The sequence below is a fragment of the Danio aesculapii genome, chromosome 3 (genome assembly GCF_903798145.1).
Source record: "Danio aesculapii chromosome 3, fDanAes4.1, whole genome shotgun sequence".
Taxonomy (NCBI): Eukaryota; Metazoa; Chordata; class Actinopteri; order Cypriniformes; family Danionidae; genus Danio; species Danio aesculapii.
This window is the reverse complement of record NC_079437.1, coordinates 12409106-12424424: the sequence shown is the minus strand read 5'-3', so window position 1 is coordinate 12424424 and position 15319 is coordinate 12409106. Positions and strand designations below refer to the sequence as shown.

The 15319-nt window shown below is 32.5% G+C and overlaps 1 protein-coding gene across 1 annotated transcript in view; it reads right to left on the bottom strand.

Moving 5' to 3' along the window:
• Positions 1 to 1698: 1698 nt before the first annotated feature.
• Positions 1699 to 15319, bottom strand: part of zgc:63569 (choline transporter-like protein 2) — a 42276-nt gene continuing 28655 nt past the window's right edge. Inside the window, exons 18-22 of the mRNA XM_056449487.1 lie at positions 14787 to 14860; positions 13781 to 13851; positions 10628 to 10716; positions 9593 to 9677; positions 1699 to 4050 (exon numbers count right to left, since the gene is read on the bottom strand). Coding sequence (XP_056305462.1) covers positions 3953 to 4050; positions 9593 to 9677; positions 10628 to 10716; positions 13781 to 13851; positions 14787 to 14860 — 417 coding nt within the window. The 3' untranslated portion in view covers positions 1699 to 3952. The remainder of the gene's footprint in view (positions 4051 to 9592; positions 9678 to 10627; positions 10717 to 13780; positions 13852 to 14786; positions 14861 to 15319) is intronic.

Sequence of the window (15319 nt, the reverse complement as noted above, 5' to 3'; positions counted from 1 at the left end):
TTAAAATCAAGAGGTTCACTCAATTATTTTAAGAGCATTACTCATTTATTTTAAGTACTAATAATTTTAACATCAAGAGGTTTACTCTGTTATTTTAAGTAAAGTCAACTAATCATTTTAAATTTAAGAGGTTTACTCACTTATTAAAGTCAACTAATCATTTTAAAATCAAGAGGTTTACTCTGTTATTTTAAGTAAAGTGAACTAATCATTTTAAAAACAAGAGGTTTACTCAATTCAAGAGGTTTACTCATTTATTTCAAGTAAAGTCAACTAATCACTTTAAAATCAAGAGGTTTTCTCATTTATTTTAAGAGGTTTACTCATTTATTTTAAGCAAAATCAACTAATCATTTTAAAATCAAGAGGTTTACTCACTCAATTAAAGAAGTTTGCTCATTTATTTTAAGTACTAATCATTTTAAAATCAAGAGGTTTACTCAATTAAAGAGGTTTACTCATTTATTTTAAGTACTAATCATTTTAAAATCAAGAGGTTTACTCAATTAAAGAGGTTTACTCATTTATTTTAAGTACTAATCATTTTAAAATCAAGAGGTTTGCTCATTTATTTTAAATACGTACAGTCAAATAATTGTTGTCAAATCAACAGGTTTACTAACTTGATTTAAAAAACATTAGTTAACTTTACTTAAATTAACAGGTTTACTTATTTTAAGTCGACTAATCATTTTAAAATAAACAGGTTTACTCAATTAAGTAAAGTCAACTAATCATTTTAAAATCACGTGGTTTACTCATTTATTTTAAGTACGTACAGTTAAAGGTTGTCAAATCAGCAGGATTTACTCACTTATTGTAATTAAAATAACTGTTGTCAAATCAAGAGGTTTACACAATTTTTAAGTAAAATCAATTAACCGCTTTAAAATCAACAGGTTTAGTTTACTCATTTATTTTAAGTAAGGTCAACTAATTGTTGTAAAATTGCTGTAAAATTTACACATTTAAAGTCAACTAATAGTCTTAAAATCAATAGATTTACTTATTTTAAGTAAAGTCAACTAATAATTTTTTACAGTGGGATAGGGTCAAACTAAAATTGACAGAGGGAGGAATTGCAATGATTGATAATGATGCAGTCATTGCATTTCAAAGCAATAATGATGCAATCACTGCATTTCGTTGCCTTGTACATGTGTAATGACAATAAAGTTGAACCTAATCTAACTGCTAGCAGTTTGAGACCCCTAGGTTAGGAGAAATATTCACTCAGCAGCCACTTTAATAAATTGCATTAAAAAAAAAGAATTAAAAAAAAAAGTCCTTTTTTTTTCAGGTTAGAAGGGTAAACAGCACCACCTTGTGCGCGCCTGGTAATATGGCACATTTCTTTAGTTATCAAACAAGTTCCAAAACACACAGTATTTTTTTTTTTACATCAATGCCACAGAAGACCCATTTTTTGTTTTACCTATGAAGCTTAAAGTGAACATTTCCTAAAAGAATCACACATTTATTTGCATAGTGTTAGCACGTAGAAAAACCTGCACAATCTATTATGCAGTGGAGAGGTTTCACGAGTTAAAGGAATTTTATAAAACCAACAATCTCCAAAAATAAGCTTTATGTTTAAGAGTGAACTATTAAAAGCTAAACACCAGACCAGTTTACATTAACCCCTGATCATATAATAAACCAACTTTAAGGTCTCATGAACATTTTTTTTGTACACGATTATTGTAGAAAACGTTTTATTTACCAAGCAATGAGTCATATGAGCATGTAACAAAACTTTTAAAACACTAAATAAAGTCAGAAGCATGATTAAAATCAAGACATCTTTAACCAGCCATACAAACAGGCACATCTCATCATAATGTACACAGGTTAACGAACGGATAATCTTATATCATGAACATTGAATATGTGATATTTAATCAGTAACAGCTTTTATGATCTATACTGCATACATATTAAACAAAAACGCTGTTATACAATCCTGTCCAACATCATCAAGAACACTGCCTCGCTTTCATATTTATAGAAAAAACTAACAAAAACAAATATAAACACCATGAAACCAATAACTAAACATCAAAATGTAAATCAGAACATTTATGAAAAAAAAAATCCTTTATTCTTTAAAGAAACACTACACTTATTTTGAAAATAGGCTAATTTTATTACTAACTAAAAAGTGGAGTTTCACAATTTTTAAATCCATTCAGCCGATCTCCGGGTCTGCACTTTTATTTTAGCTTGGCATAGATCATTGAATCGAATAATAAAAAAAAAAGTGTTTCAACAATTTTTGCTGCAGCAGGCACAATGATATTACGCAGCACCTGAAAACAGTAGTCAGCTAGGTACTGAACAGCGAAGCATAGTATCATTGCCATCCATTCAGCCGATCTTAGGTGTCTTTTAGCTTAGCATACATCATTGAATCCGATTAGACCATTAGTATCTCAATCAAAAAGAATTTAAAAAAAAAGCATTTCAATAATTGTTGCAGCAGCAAGCACAATGATGTTATGCTGCACCTAAAAAAACAGTAGCCAGATAGGTATTGAACAGCGAAGCATAATATCATTGCGATACATTCAGCCGATCTTGGGTGTCTTTTAGCTTAGCATAGATCATAGACCATGAATCGGTTAGACCATTAGCATCTCACTTAAAAAAAAAATAAAGTGTTTCAATAATTTTTGCTGCAGCAGGCACAATAATATTATGCAGCACCTGAAAACAGTAGTCAGCTAGGTACTGAACAACGAAGCATAATATTATATATTCTAATATTCTTTTAGCTTAGCTTAGCATAGATCATTGAATCAGATTAGACCATTAGCATCTCACTCAAAAAAAAGTTTCAATCGTTTTTGCTTCAGCAGGCACAATGTGATTATGCAGTACCTTAAAACAGTAGCCAGGTAGGTATTGAATAGCGAAGCATAATATCATTGCGATCCATTCAGCTGATCTTGGGTGTCTTTCAGCTTAGCTTAGCATAGATCATTGAATGAGATTAGACCATTAGCATCTCACTCAAAAAAAGGGGTTCAATCATTTGTGCTGTGGCAGGCACAATGATATTACGCAGCACCTGAAAACAGTAGCCAGCAAGGTTTTATACAGCGAAGCAGAAGTTCGTTGCACCTGCAGCAGCCAAAGTATGGCAAAAGTTGCTGTTATTACGCCGTAATGAGTATAGTCTCTAGACATATTGACCTAAAAAACAGCAAGTTGGCATTTTCCGTCAGTCTTAGTACACGATGTATCTACAGAAGAGTCCAGTTTTAAATAAAAATAGAACATGATCAAAAAATTATTCTTTTTTTTTATATTGAGTGAGATGCTAATGGTCTAATCTGATTCAATGACCTATGCTAAGCTAAGATAAAAGACATCAAAATCAGGTCAATGGATTAAACAATTGCATTGAAAAAAATTGTCCAGTACTCATTTTTTAAAGGTAAGTGGTTGCAAACAATTAATATGGGCTGAATTTAAACAAACAAATGACATTTAGTAATGTTCAGATTAATTTGTTTAAATTCAACCTATATAAACTGTTTGCAACCACGTACCTTAAAAATGAGTAAATTCAATGAATATTTGTTTTCAGTGTGAGAAACTCAACTGTTTAACTCTAAAAGACTTGATAAAATGAGCCTTTTTCCATACTAAAAGTGGAGTTTTCCTTTAAAGTGGCCATTAAAAAGTTTGGCAGTTTCCACACGAGTAGCCTTGTCACTTATTTCTGCTTCTAAAATAGTTTTGGTACCATTCCTGGTTTTTAATTTGGAGATACAGAGATCAGCCACGTTTAAAAAAGTTTTGAAATTCATATGATCATCTCTCGAAAGGCACGATGACGGCTCTCAAAGGCACGATAAACAGCAATGAAAATGACCTCAGGCACTTCTGGTTTCTCCAGCTCCAGAAAACACACTGTACTTGTATAAACCTGACCCATCAGGATGGATCAGTTGGCCTGGTTCTTCTTCTTTAGCACATTGAGCAGGTTCTCGGACATCAGATACGGTCGCTCTGCACTGCCATCGTTCCTCTCCAGATCCTCCACTGTTATGAATGGAGAATGTGAGAAAACAGTTGAGTCGAGTCCTGCTAGAGTGCTGGGTAAAGTTACTAAATAAGTGACTTGGTTACCGTTTAAAGAAAGTAATGTGAAAGCACAGTTGAAGTCAGAGTTATATTGGCCCCCTGTATATTTTTTTCCCAATTTCTGTTAAACGGAAAGATTAACATTTCTAAACATAATAGTTTAATTAATTTTTAATAAAAATATTGTACTAGATATCTTTCAAGATACTATTATTCAGCTTAAAGTGACATTTAAAGGCTTCACGGTGTAATTAGGATAATTAGGCAAGTTATTGTATAACGATGGTTTGTTCTGAAGACAATCTAAAAAATAGAGCTTAAGAGGCTATATTGTATAATAATAATAATATTGACCCTAAAATGGTTTAAACAATTAAAAACTGCTTTTATTCTAGCTGAAATAAAACAACTAAGACTTTCTCCAGAAGAAAAAATATTATAGGAAATAGTGTGAAAAATTCCTTGCGCTGTTAAACATCATCTGGAAAATATTTGAAAAAGAAAATTCAGAGGATGGCAAAATAATTTTGACTTCAACTGTATGTGTTATGTTATTATTATTATTGAATGAGATTAAGATTGCAATATATTACTTTTAAAAGTAACTTTACCCAACATTGGTCCTGGTCTATCTTTAGTTAGCATGCTAAATGAACAACGCAAACTGGCCTAAATTACAAAATTTGCACAATTTTTATTAGAAATAAAAACTTAAAGTGGTAAAGCACCCAAAAGACATTTGAAAAGGCAGCAGATAGAGCTAAAGGCCACTGAAAAAGGCAACAGGGTGTTGTTTTTTGTTTTCCCAAACAGGGTGTGAATTGCAACCAAATACAGCAGATAACCTTAAAGTGCATAAGAGATACGGCTTACTACAGTCTGGAGGAAATACAGCAATGACATTTAAAGGACATTTCAGTTCAGAGTAACATTAGATGTCTGTCACAGAATAAAACAGCTGCAAAAACATAAACTAAAACTCAAAAAAAGAACAATCTCTGTCCTAAAATTATCAGCATTTAAAGTAGTTAGCTTTAAAGTCAACATGAAATCAACACGAGTTACTTACTCTCCTTATCTATGTTGTTATTGTGCACAGTTCATTTACTAGCCTTTATGAAGTTCAATCAAAATATACACTGTAAAAAAGAATCTGTAATCTTATGTAAAGTAACGGCCGTGAAATTATGGAAATTTACAGTAAAATAAGTTGTTAAATTACCAAAATTTCCCTAGATTTTAATTTCTGTTATTTTTAACATCTGTTATTTTACAGTAAATTTCTGTAATTTAATGGCTGTTACTTTATGTTGTTTTTTTACGTAATTTTACGTAAAATTATGGATTTTTTTACAGTGTAGTTTAGTCAGCCTTATCTTACAATGAAATGTGACTATTTTACATTTTGTCATTTCAGTGGCTAATTCCTTCAAATTTAGTCGTACGAAAATTTACAAGTTTAAAAAGGAGGCGTGGCACCCGACCTCACCCCGAAACTCAACAGTCATCGAGGATGAGCAAACCGTACTAAATTGTATAAATGAGATTGCATGAATTCATATGAATTAGCCACTAAATCAAAAAGTTACGAATTGCCATAAGTTTGGATCACAGTAAATAAATGTGGTTTAGTAAATAGTTAATTTTAGACATTTTCCTTCAAACATTTGTCTTATTTATAACAATGTTTATGCGATATGATATATGATAAACATGAATATTTAGGACCATTAAAAATACAGTTGTATTAAAAATGAAAAAAAAATTATTGGAAAATGAAAGTTTACATAAGTAATAACAATAAAATAATAAAAAATAATAATGGCTTTCATTTTTTTCATGTTTTGTAATAAATATGTAAGGTTTTATGGACCTAGCCATATTTTTGAGCAATAAAGACATAAACTTAATTTAATTAACCTTTTTATACACACACACACACAGTGATAAAATAAATGTTTGGGCCATTTATCGAGGGAAAACTCTTAATAAAAAGTTTATTACTAGCATGCTATCATCACACTTTTCGCACTAGTTTCTTATCAATAATCTGTTAATCAGAAACATTATTAGTATTATAGTTTTAAAATATTAAAATACTAATATAATAAAATACAGTAAACAATGTATTAATAAATCTTGAAATAAACATTCAAATAAACAACATGTTAGTTTACCTTAACTACTGTAGTTAACCAACAAAAAATTCTGCCTTTCATTTTTTAGTTGAATCAAATTAACTTTTCTAATCATCTCAACTTGCATCAAACTAATTAAAACATGTAAAAATTTAAAAAAAAATTTAACCAACGCAATTGAAACCGGATTCAAAAAGCAATTGAAACCAATATAAAAAATTAGTTTTATTGACTTTTTGTCATTAAGTTTTTACAGTAAATGATTGCCAAGTTAACCTAATTAACCTAGTTAAGCCTTTAGATTGCCCTTTAAGCTTAATACAATTATCTTGCAAAAAAAAAGTAAAATATTAAGCACTGTCATCATTGCAAAGACAAAAGAAATAAGTTATTTAGTTAATTAAAATAATTATAATAAACCATTTGAGGTAAAACTCTTATTAGTGGTGTTCCTCTAATCCAGGGGTGTCCAAACCCGGTCCTGGAGGACCAGTGTCCTGCATATTTTAGTTCCAACCCCAATTAAACTAGTCTGAAGTGTTCCAATAATCCCGAAACGTCACATTACAGAAGGAAAATGCTTGGCATATGCTGTTTCATGTTGACTTTAAATAAATTATTCTCAAGATTATTTTCCCTGTCTGTCCCTTAATCACATCAACACACACCATTACCTGAACACATGATTATTTGACGGCAGTCATGCCTGAAAATGCAATATCTATGTATGATCCTGGACCACAATTTGAAATTTGAAAAGCTTTGCATTGTTAGGACAGGACAATATTTGGTCGAGATACAACTACTTTAATAAGTAATCTGATGGTTCAATAAATAAATAAATAAATAAATAAATAAATAAATATATAGAAAAAAAAAATCACCTGTAAAACATTGTGTAAATGAAGTGCTTAGCAATACACATTAATAATCAGAATTTTTGATATGTTAACAGTAGGAAATTTACAAAATATCTTCATGGAATCCAATGATTTTTTTTGCATAAATGACAAATCAATCATTTTGACCCAATCAATTTGCTAAAAATATACCCATGCAGCATAGGACTAGTTTTGTGGTCCAGGATCACAAATGCACTGCAGCAAACAAGAGAATATTTGCATTTATAGTGTACAATCGGATCAGTTTTAATCGGTTTTGTCAGAAGCCGTCAGCTGCATAGTCTCTTCACGTGAAGCAGGGGTTGGAGCCGCATCCGGGTCCTTGATCAGAACGTCGTGCAGTCCTGCGGTCATGAAAAATGGCTGAGCCGCGGAGCCGTCATTGCGCTCTAGATCGTCACCTTCGTGTGGTGTTAGTGAGTGGAGTACAGGAGGGTTTAAGCAAAGGGTTGTGCGAGTATGGTGAGATGCATGTAAAATAGGTTTGAGAGAAACGGATGATTGGATAGAAAACCCAAAGAGGGATGATAAAGGGAAAACAGCCATAAAAAGAGAAAGAGAAAGAATGAGATTATTAGAAGATGAAAGGGAGAAGAGCACATCAGTTCCCAATGAAATGCCGTGTGGTGTTAGTGAGTGGAGTACAGGAGGGTTTAAGCAAAGGGTTGTGCGAGTATGGTGAGATGCATGTAAAATAGGTTTGAGAGAAACGGATGATTGGATAGAAAACCCAAAGAGGGATGATAAAGGGAAAACAGCCATAAAAAGAGAAAGAGAAAGAATGAGATTATTAGAAGATGAAAGGGAGAAGAGCACATCAGTTCCCAATGAAATGCCACACCTTTGTTACAAAAAGATTAGAAACACCATACCAGAAATTAGGGATGCACGGGAATTGGAATTTTTGACCGAAACAGAAAACTCTGGATGCACTTGATCAGAATTTGAAAATGCTTTGCAATTTTTATTTTTTTTTGGAAAGTATCAATTCAATTCAAGTTGATTTGTATACAGTAGCAGTTTTCACAATAATTAGCATTCCAAAGCAGCTTTACAAAAAACTGCATGTTATTACACTTGACAAAATCATAGTAATTAAATTAATGTAATTATAAACATTTTAAAACTTTTAATAAAATATAGCATTTTGATTTTAAAAACAAAGATCAGTGTACGGGTCAAGAGTCCATCATTTTACCAGCGTTGCCATGACAACAAGTTGTGCTATTGCAAGCAGCAGGAACTAGTATACTACATATACAGTGGGGGAAAATATTCAACACATCATGTGTTTTTTTTTTTGTTTTGTTTTTATTCTAAAGGAGCTGGCGACATGGAATTGAACCAGATCTTGATTAGGAAAAAAATAAATAAATAAAAGCAAAACAAAAAAAACTTTATATAAAAAATATCATGTTAATAATAATATAATAATAATATATAAAGTGTAATAATAATGGAATAACACAAGGAGAAAGCACTGAACTACTGAAATGCATTTAATACTTTTAATAAAAAGCTTTTTTTTGGTGATGACAGCTTCAAGACACCTCTCATATGGAGAATGAAGTCACATGCATCGCTCGGGTGTGAGTTTTTCCACAGACATCAACAGAGTGTAAAACTCTTGATGGTTCTGTGGGTCTCGTCTATCAAATCTGAGCTTTAATTGGCGAATTTCTTTTGGATTCAAGTCAGGTGATTGGCTGGGCCATTCTACAGCTTGATTTTCTTTCTCTGAAAGCATTTGAGAGTTTCCTTGGCTGTGTTTTGGATCATTGTCTTGCTGAAATGTCCACACTGGTTTCATCTTCATCCTGCTAATGTAGATGTTGGACTGAAGCAGCTAATATTAATTTACACTGAGGAAGGGCAGAGGGTTACTGAAAAACTACTGAGAGATTTCAGCTGCTGTCTGAGCTTTCACTGCCTTTCTACACCTCCTTTTCTTCATGTGTTCAATACTTTTTCCCTGTGTAATTTTATTTTACTACACATAACTTTATTTATAAACTAATAAATATAGTTGGTTGTTTTCAACATCTGCTGAAAATTCCAACTCAACGCCACCTTTAAAAATATGTTTTCTAAGAAAAATTTTACATGTGGTGAATACTTATTATTGGTGCATCCCCAACCAAAATTATATATATATATATGAAATTCAGAGAATTAATATAAACTGCAGAGTTATAGACAAGTCATAAGAGGTTTTGCCATGCGCAATGAAGAGTCAGTCAGCCCATTAGTGGCACTAGATTTCGTTCAACAAGACTTCATTTTCCATAAATGCAGAAATTAAATCTTTCTTTTTTGTTTCAAGCATTTTTTTAATGTACAGTAAATGTACATACATTTCACTTTGATTTGATGTTGTACCTTTTAACGCACACCTTGATTATATTTACACATGTTATTGGCTTCTGAGCTGAAATAACTAATTAAATGGCGAGTACTCACAGAAGCAGAGGAAGAGTGTGTCCACACACATGGCGTAAACGCTGAAAAACCCATGAGCAATGAGGTAGGAGCACACCAACACAGTCTGGAGGAAGAAACGAACAAACATATATTTTAGTCAGACAGCTGCAGATTGTATTTTTACAATTAAAATGACTAGTAGGGCTGGGAAATATCATTTCAAACGCTGATAATGATACAGCATATATTATGGTATACGTTTTCTTTAAATTCATTGAATGATTAGTATTGATAGCATGTAGAATTAAAAATGTCCAGCACTCTGATTGGCTGTTCAGCTATGAATCAGAGCACAAGAACATAAAAAACTGAAGTAGTAAAAGTAAAGAAACAAAGCAAATCAAGTGGGAACACAAAGAAGCCGGCTGTCATTTCATTGCAGTGAATTTTTAAATAATGTCTTTAGATATATTTGCACGACTGAATCCCTCCGTGGTGTGAAGCAAGGTGAAAATGGTATGTAAACGTCACTTTAATTATGGGTTGTTTTAGGGCTGAACGATACTGGGAAAAAACTGACAATGCGATATATTATTTTTGTGCAATATATATAGTGATATGAATATTCACAAGATGACTTTCTGGTTTAATAAAGGTTCAATAAAAAATTACTATTTGGTCAGAATTCGTCATTTTACATTTGATTGAGATGATTTTGTAGTGGAGTGCATCTGCATAAAATGTACAAAAATATACTAAAAGTGAATTATAGCACAGATAAAAACGATAGAACAGAAAAAGATGATACAAACAATGCTTTCACACTGTTAGAGTTAACTAATCAATGACTCCACAATGCATGCGTTTTAAAACTGTGGTTGCCGGTTAACTATAATCTGAATTTGCCATTGAAAATTCTGTGTTGTGACTATAGCTGATTCGCACAGTGCGATTTATGAGGCCACTAGTTCATTCACAACACCTTGGTGTGCCCAAGGCTTTAGATGTACAATTTACAAAGGAAAAAAACACTTAATTTACACTACACTTCCCAGACACACTTAAATCTCTTACCAAAATAGGAACCCAGTAATAATGGAGACTGGGTGCAGTGCCCTTAAACGCATCCGTTTGTCCTGAGAAGAAGAAGAAAGCAAAGATCCCTGGAAGAAAAAAAAATAAAAGGAAGCACTAAGATCACTAGTTTGATGAGGTCCATCTAAATGTAAAATCTTCTAGCATTTAATATCAACATCACAAGCAATTTCAGGTGTTTGAGTGCAGTTACTGAAGACCACAGGCTGCCTCTATCCAAATATATACTGTAGAGACATGTACTTTTATATTGGTTATGGAAGTGACACAGTGTTATTTTGTCAATGAAATATAGGAGAAAAAATGCCTTTAAATAGCCAAACTTGACAGACCTGTGTAGCCGGTAATGTGACTGAAAACACACTATGATCTGCTCATCTAATGAATTACCCGCAGTTCAGCGGATTATAACTAAAAATGATGTTGGTTAGTTTTTATCTTTCATCTTTATCTTTTTGACTACATTTTAGTCTCGTCTCTTTTCGTCAATGATTCTGCATGCTGATGTAGCCACCATTAGTAAAATTACATCAATGTCGTTCCATCTTCAACCCGTTTTAGTCTTGGGGAAAAAAAAATGTCAGTGAACATTTTCATTAATGAAATTGACACTGAAGTGAGCTTTTTTTGTTTGCTTCAGATTCTTTTAGATTTTTGAATAACAGTTTTTGTTACAACAGAATTTGCTTAAGTGCACTTTGATCTTTGAAACTTTGCAGAGATTTTACCCTTATAAACAGCTAATAGAGTAATGTTAAATTCAACTGTAACTAGGGATGCACCGATCCCGATACTTTGATCGGATATCAGTTTGATACCACATAATTTTGCTGGATCAGGTATCGGCCAGCTGGTATCAATCCAAATCCGAATTTTGCGTGCACTATATTCTGTGTAATTTATAAGCCAACAAAAGCCATGAAGGTACTGTAGCCTATTATAAGGCACTAGAATGTTGTCATGTAGGCCTACTGTAACCCAAATGTTCTGAAGCCATTCTATAGTTTAATGTGAAGTACAGATGAATATTCAAGTGCCTAAGTTCATGTTCAGTTTAGCGCTTCCTGCCACTGCGCCTGTAAATTATTTCCCAATTATTCACAATTCAAGCTACATGTCACATTCGTTTAAGACAACACGAAAAACTCTCCAACACTATTTGTTCCTGCTAGGTTAAATAATCAGTGGAGAAATGCATTTAGTTTTGCATTAAATGGCTATATTTTGACCTGCAACAAGGAGTTCACTGCTGTTTCTAAATCATGTTGCACTGTGTCTGTTATATAGATCAGCAGATCGCATTCGCAACATTGAAGTAGAGAGGGTTATTACCTGTTCTTCACACACAAAGTAGGCCTACCTGAAATTTTAAATTAGAAAAGGCTCAATAATATATTGGACAGATCCTCAACGCACTGATTTCTTCCCTTTGTGCTGCTCAGTTTTGGAAGTGTGAATCATCTCTGAAAGTCTGAAGCATGTACAGTAAGCGGTTCTGGTTTTGAACTTCACCTCAGATCTTCTTGTTTATGTTGTAGATAACTGACCAACAAAAATACTTGTGCTTTTATTTTCTTAATCTCATTTACTGAGAGTTTAGGCGAGGGAGTGTTTAATAAGTAATACTGGCCTCAGACAGTTTAGTTTAGTCTGCGTCAAACCTGCAGGAAAATATCAAGCTTTGCTAAAAGGTTGGTTATTTACGATTAGTGTCAATAGTGGTAGCCTCTTACAGATTTCAAAGAAAAATCTTAATATTAAAAAAAGAAACATAAGCTGGACCACAACAGATCATATCAACGTCATAACGAATGCTCAAATAATGTGGCCTAGTTTACAGCAAGCATCATGTTTTTAGATTGTGTCATCTGACATATACAGTAGGCCTATAGGTCTGTCATTTTTACTTAAGAAGATTTATTATTTGAGTTTAATCACCAGAACTATAAAAACTGTATAATGAAAAAAACAAACGGCACAATATCGGGATCAGATCTGTATCGGTCGATACTCAGAATTTTGGTATCGGATCCAAAAAAATGGTATCATTGCATCTCTAACTGTAACACTAAGCCAGTCTATTGTCTTAACCATAGTCAAGCAAAAAGTTGTATTATGCAAGATTCCTTTGCATTATACTAAATAACTCTGAGTAACTCTAAATAACTTTGAGTTTTCTCTGCATATATAAAATGAAGACAGTACAATACAATATGTTTGACAGAAAGGGGAATCTTGCAAAATATGCATGTCTTGCATGACATCTATATGACTACTTTATATAACTACTAAATATATAACTTTCTAAAACAGAAAAGAAAAAAAAACAGAGAAGATCACTGTTAAAGTTGTCTAAATGAAGTGCTTGACAATGCATATTAATAATCAACATTTTTTTATACATTAAGAGCAGGGAACAACTTTTTAATCCCTTTTAAAACCAGATTTGATCATTTCTAGATGCATTTCAAAGTTTATTTTTAGTGCATGTATCCCGCTCTTCTTTAAAACAGGACATTTGATCATTAACTTTGCCAGGAATGTTTATTGTAAAGTAGTAGTAGGGCTGAAAAATCTGACATTGTGATATTTAGTTTTTCTATGATAGATGTTGCGATATGAATACAATTTTTATTTTTTGGGGGGCTTGAATAGCTCTATTTGGAAAAAAAGAAACATTTATTTATATAGATTGGGTTGATTTTTTTTTTAAGGATGTAAATAATGGATAAGAAAAACACACTAGTCAAACAGTACTCAGGTACAGAAATTAAATAATGAATTATAAAATAACACTGTACAGTCTTCATTGTATTAATAAGTACATTTCTTCTTCATTAAAGTTACAAATGTTGTACGTTATTGTACCTGAATGCTTTGCACTCTCTTGAAAAGCCTTTATAACATGCAAATGATAAAGTTTCACTCTGTTATTGATAAACTTTGCAATGACTTCACAAATCTCAAGTATTCTCAATTGTTGATCAACTTTAAACCCATCTCAGCGTTGCATATCCTGCGATGTGTCTATTGCGAACACACACATTGTGATAATGATGCTGAAACGATATACTGTGCAGACCTAAGTAGAAGCATGGTTTCATTCTGTCCAGACAAAAGAAGAAAACTTACCCACAAGACCAACGATGAGGAGTTTTCCAAGAAACAAGATGAAATCGGTGACCTTATCCAGGACTACCACCCTGTGACCAGAACAAAAAGTCTGTAAAATATGCCTCATAATGAATCAGCGACACATTTCACGGTTTTTTATGTTTCTGAAACTAGGCCTGTCACAATAATAAATATATCAACTTATCACATAACACGTTCCAAATCATTTTTGAAGATGCAATATACACCACCTGACAAAAGTCTTGTCGCCTATCCAAGTTTTAGGAACAACAAATAATAACTTGACTTCTAGTTGATCATTTGGTATGAGAAGTGGCTTATATGAAATGCAAAGACCTCTAGATTACGCTTATTTTACCAAAATAAAGTATGATCATGCCATGATTTGTAATTATTTAATTAGGACAGAAAGGTCTGCTGTCTGCTTAGTCAGTTGCTTAGGACTCCCAGAGTTCATAAAGATTTTTTGGATTCATCTTCAATGCCTCCTCCATCTTACCCCATACATTCTTAATAATGTTCATTTCTTGTGACTGGGCTGGCCAATCCTGGAGCACCTTGATCTTCTTTCCTTTCAGGAACTTTGATGTGGAGGCTGAAGTATGAGAAGGAGCACTATCCTGCTGAAGAATTTGCCCTCTCCTGTGGTTTGTAATGTAATGGGCAGCACAAATGTCTTGATACCTCAGGCTGTTAATGTTGCCATCCACTCTGCAGATCTCTCGCACGCCACCATACTGAATGTAACCCCAAACCATGATTTTTCCTTCACCAAATTTGACTGATTTCTGTAAAAATCTTGGGTCCATGCTGGTTCATAAAATATGATATGTTCTTTGGAAGAGTGTACTTGAATTTTGATGCTATTTTAGGTCTTAAAATGGCAATAATGTTGTTTTTTGCTATATATTTTGGTGCTATACATCATACCACAAAAAATAAATATTGTAACAGGCCTATCTGAAACCTGCACTGATTTTTAGTCTAAAGTAAAGTCACTCACCTGATTACATTTCTCATCAAGAGGAAGAACGCGTCACGTGCAGAGCGGCAGAAGTTTTTGCCGTATATAGCAACCTGTGGCAGAAAAAAGACGCATTTAATTAAGAACAAAAACTAAACTTGTTTGGGATGGCAAAATTGAGACAAACATATTAAAGGTAAACATTAAATGAACAGATTAAAAAAAAATAATAAATAAATAATGATGAAGTTGAAACAAATAAGTAACTGCAAACAAGTTAAGCATTAATAATTAATTGAATAAGATAAGCATTTTCAGAGTTTTGCCCAATTGAGAGTAACAACAACACTAATAAAAGTCATTTATAAATCATCATTATTATTAAAACATATTTAAAATAAATATCTTGTAATCTAACATTAGTTGATTAATACAAGTTGATTACTGTATTATTAAAAATTATATACTGTAGCAAAGATCTGTACAAGCATGTGTGTTTGAATAATTAAGGACATAATAACTGAATAATAATTTAACAATTTAAAAGAGAAATTTGTGGACAGATTAAACCA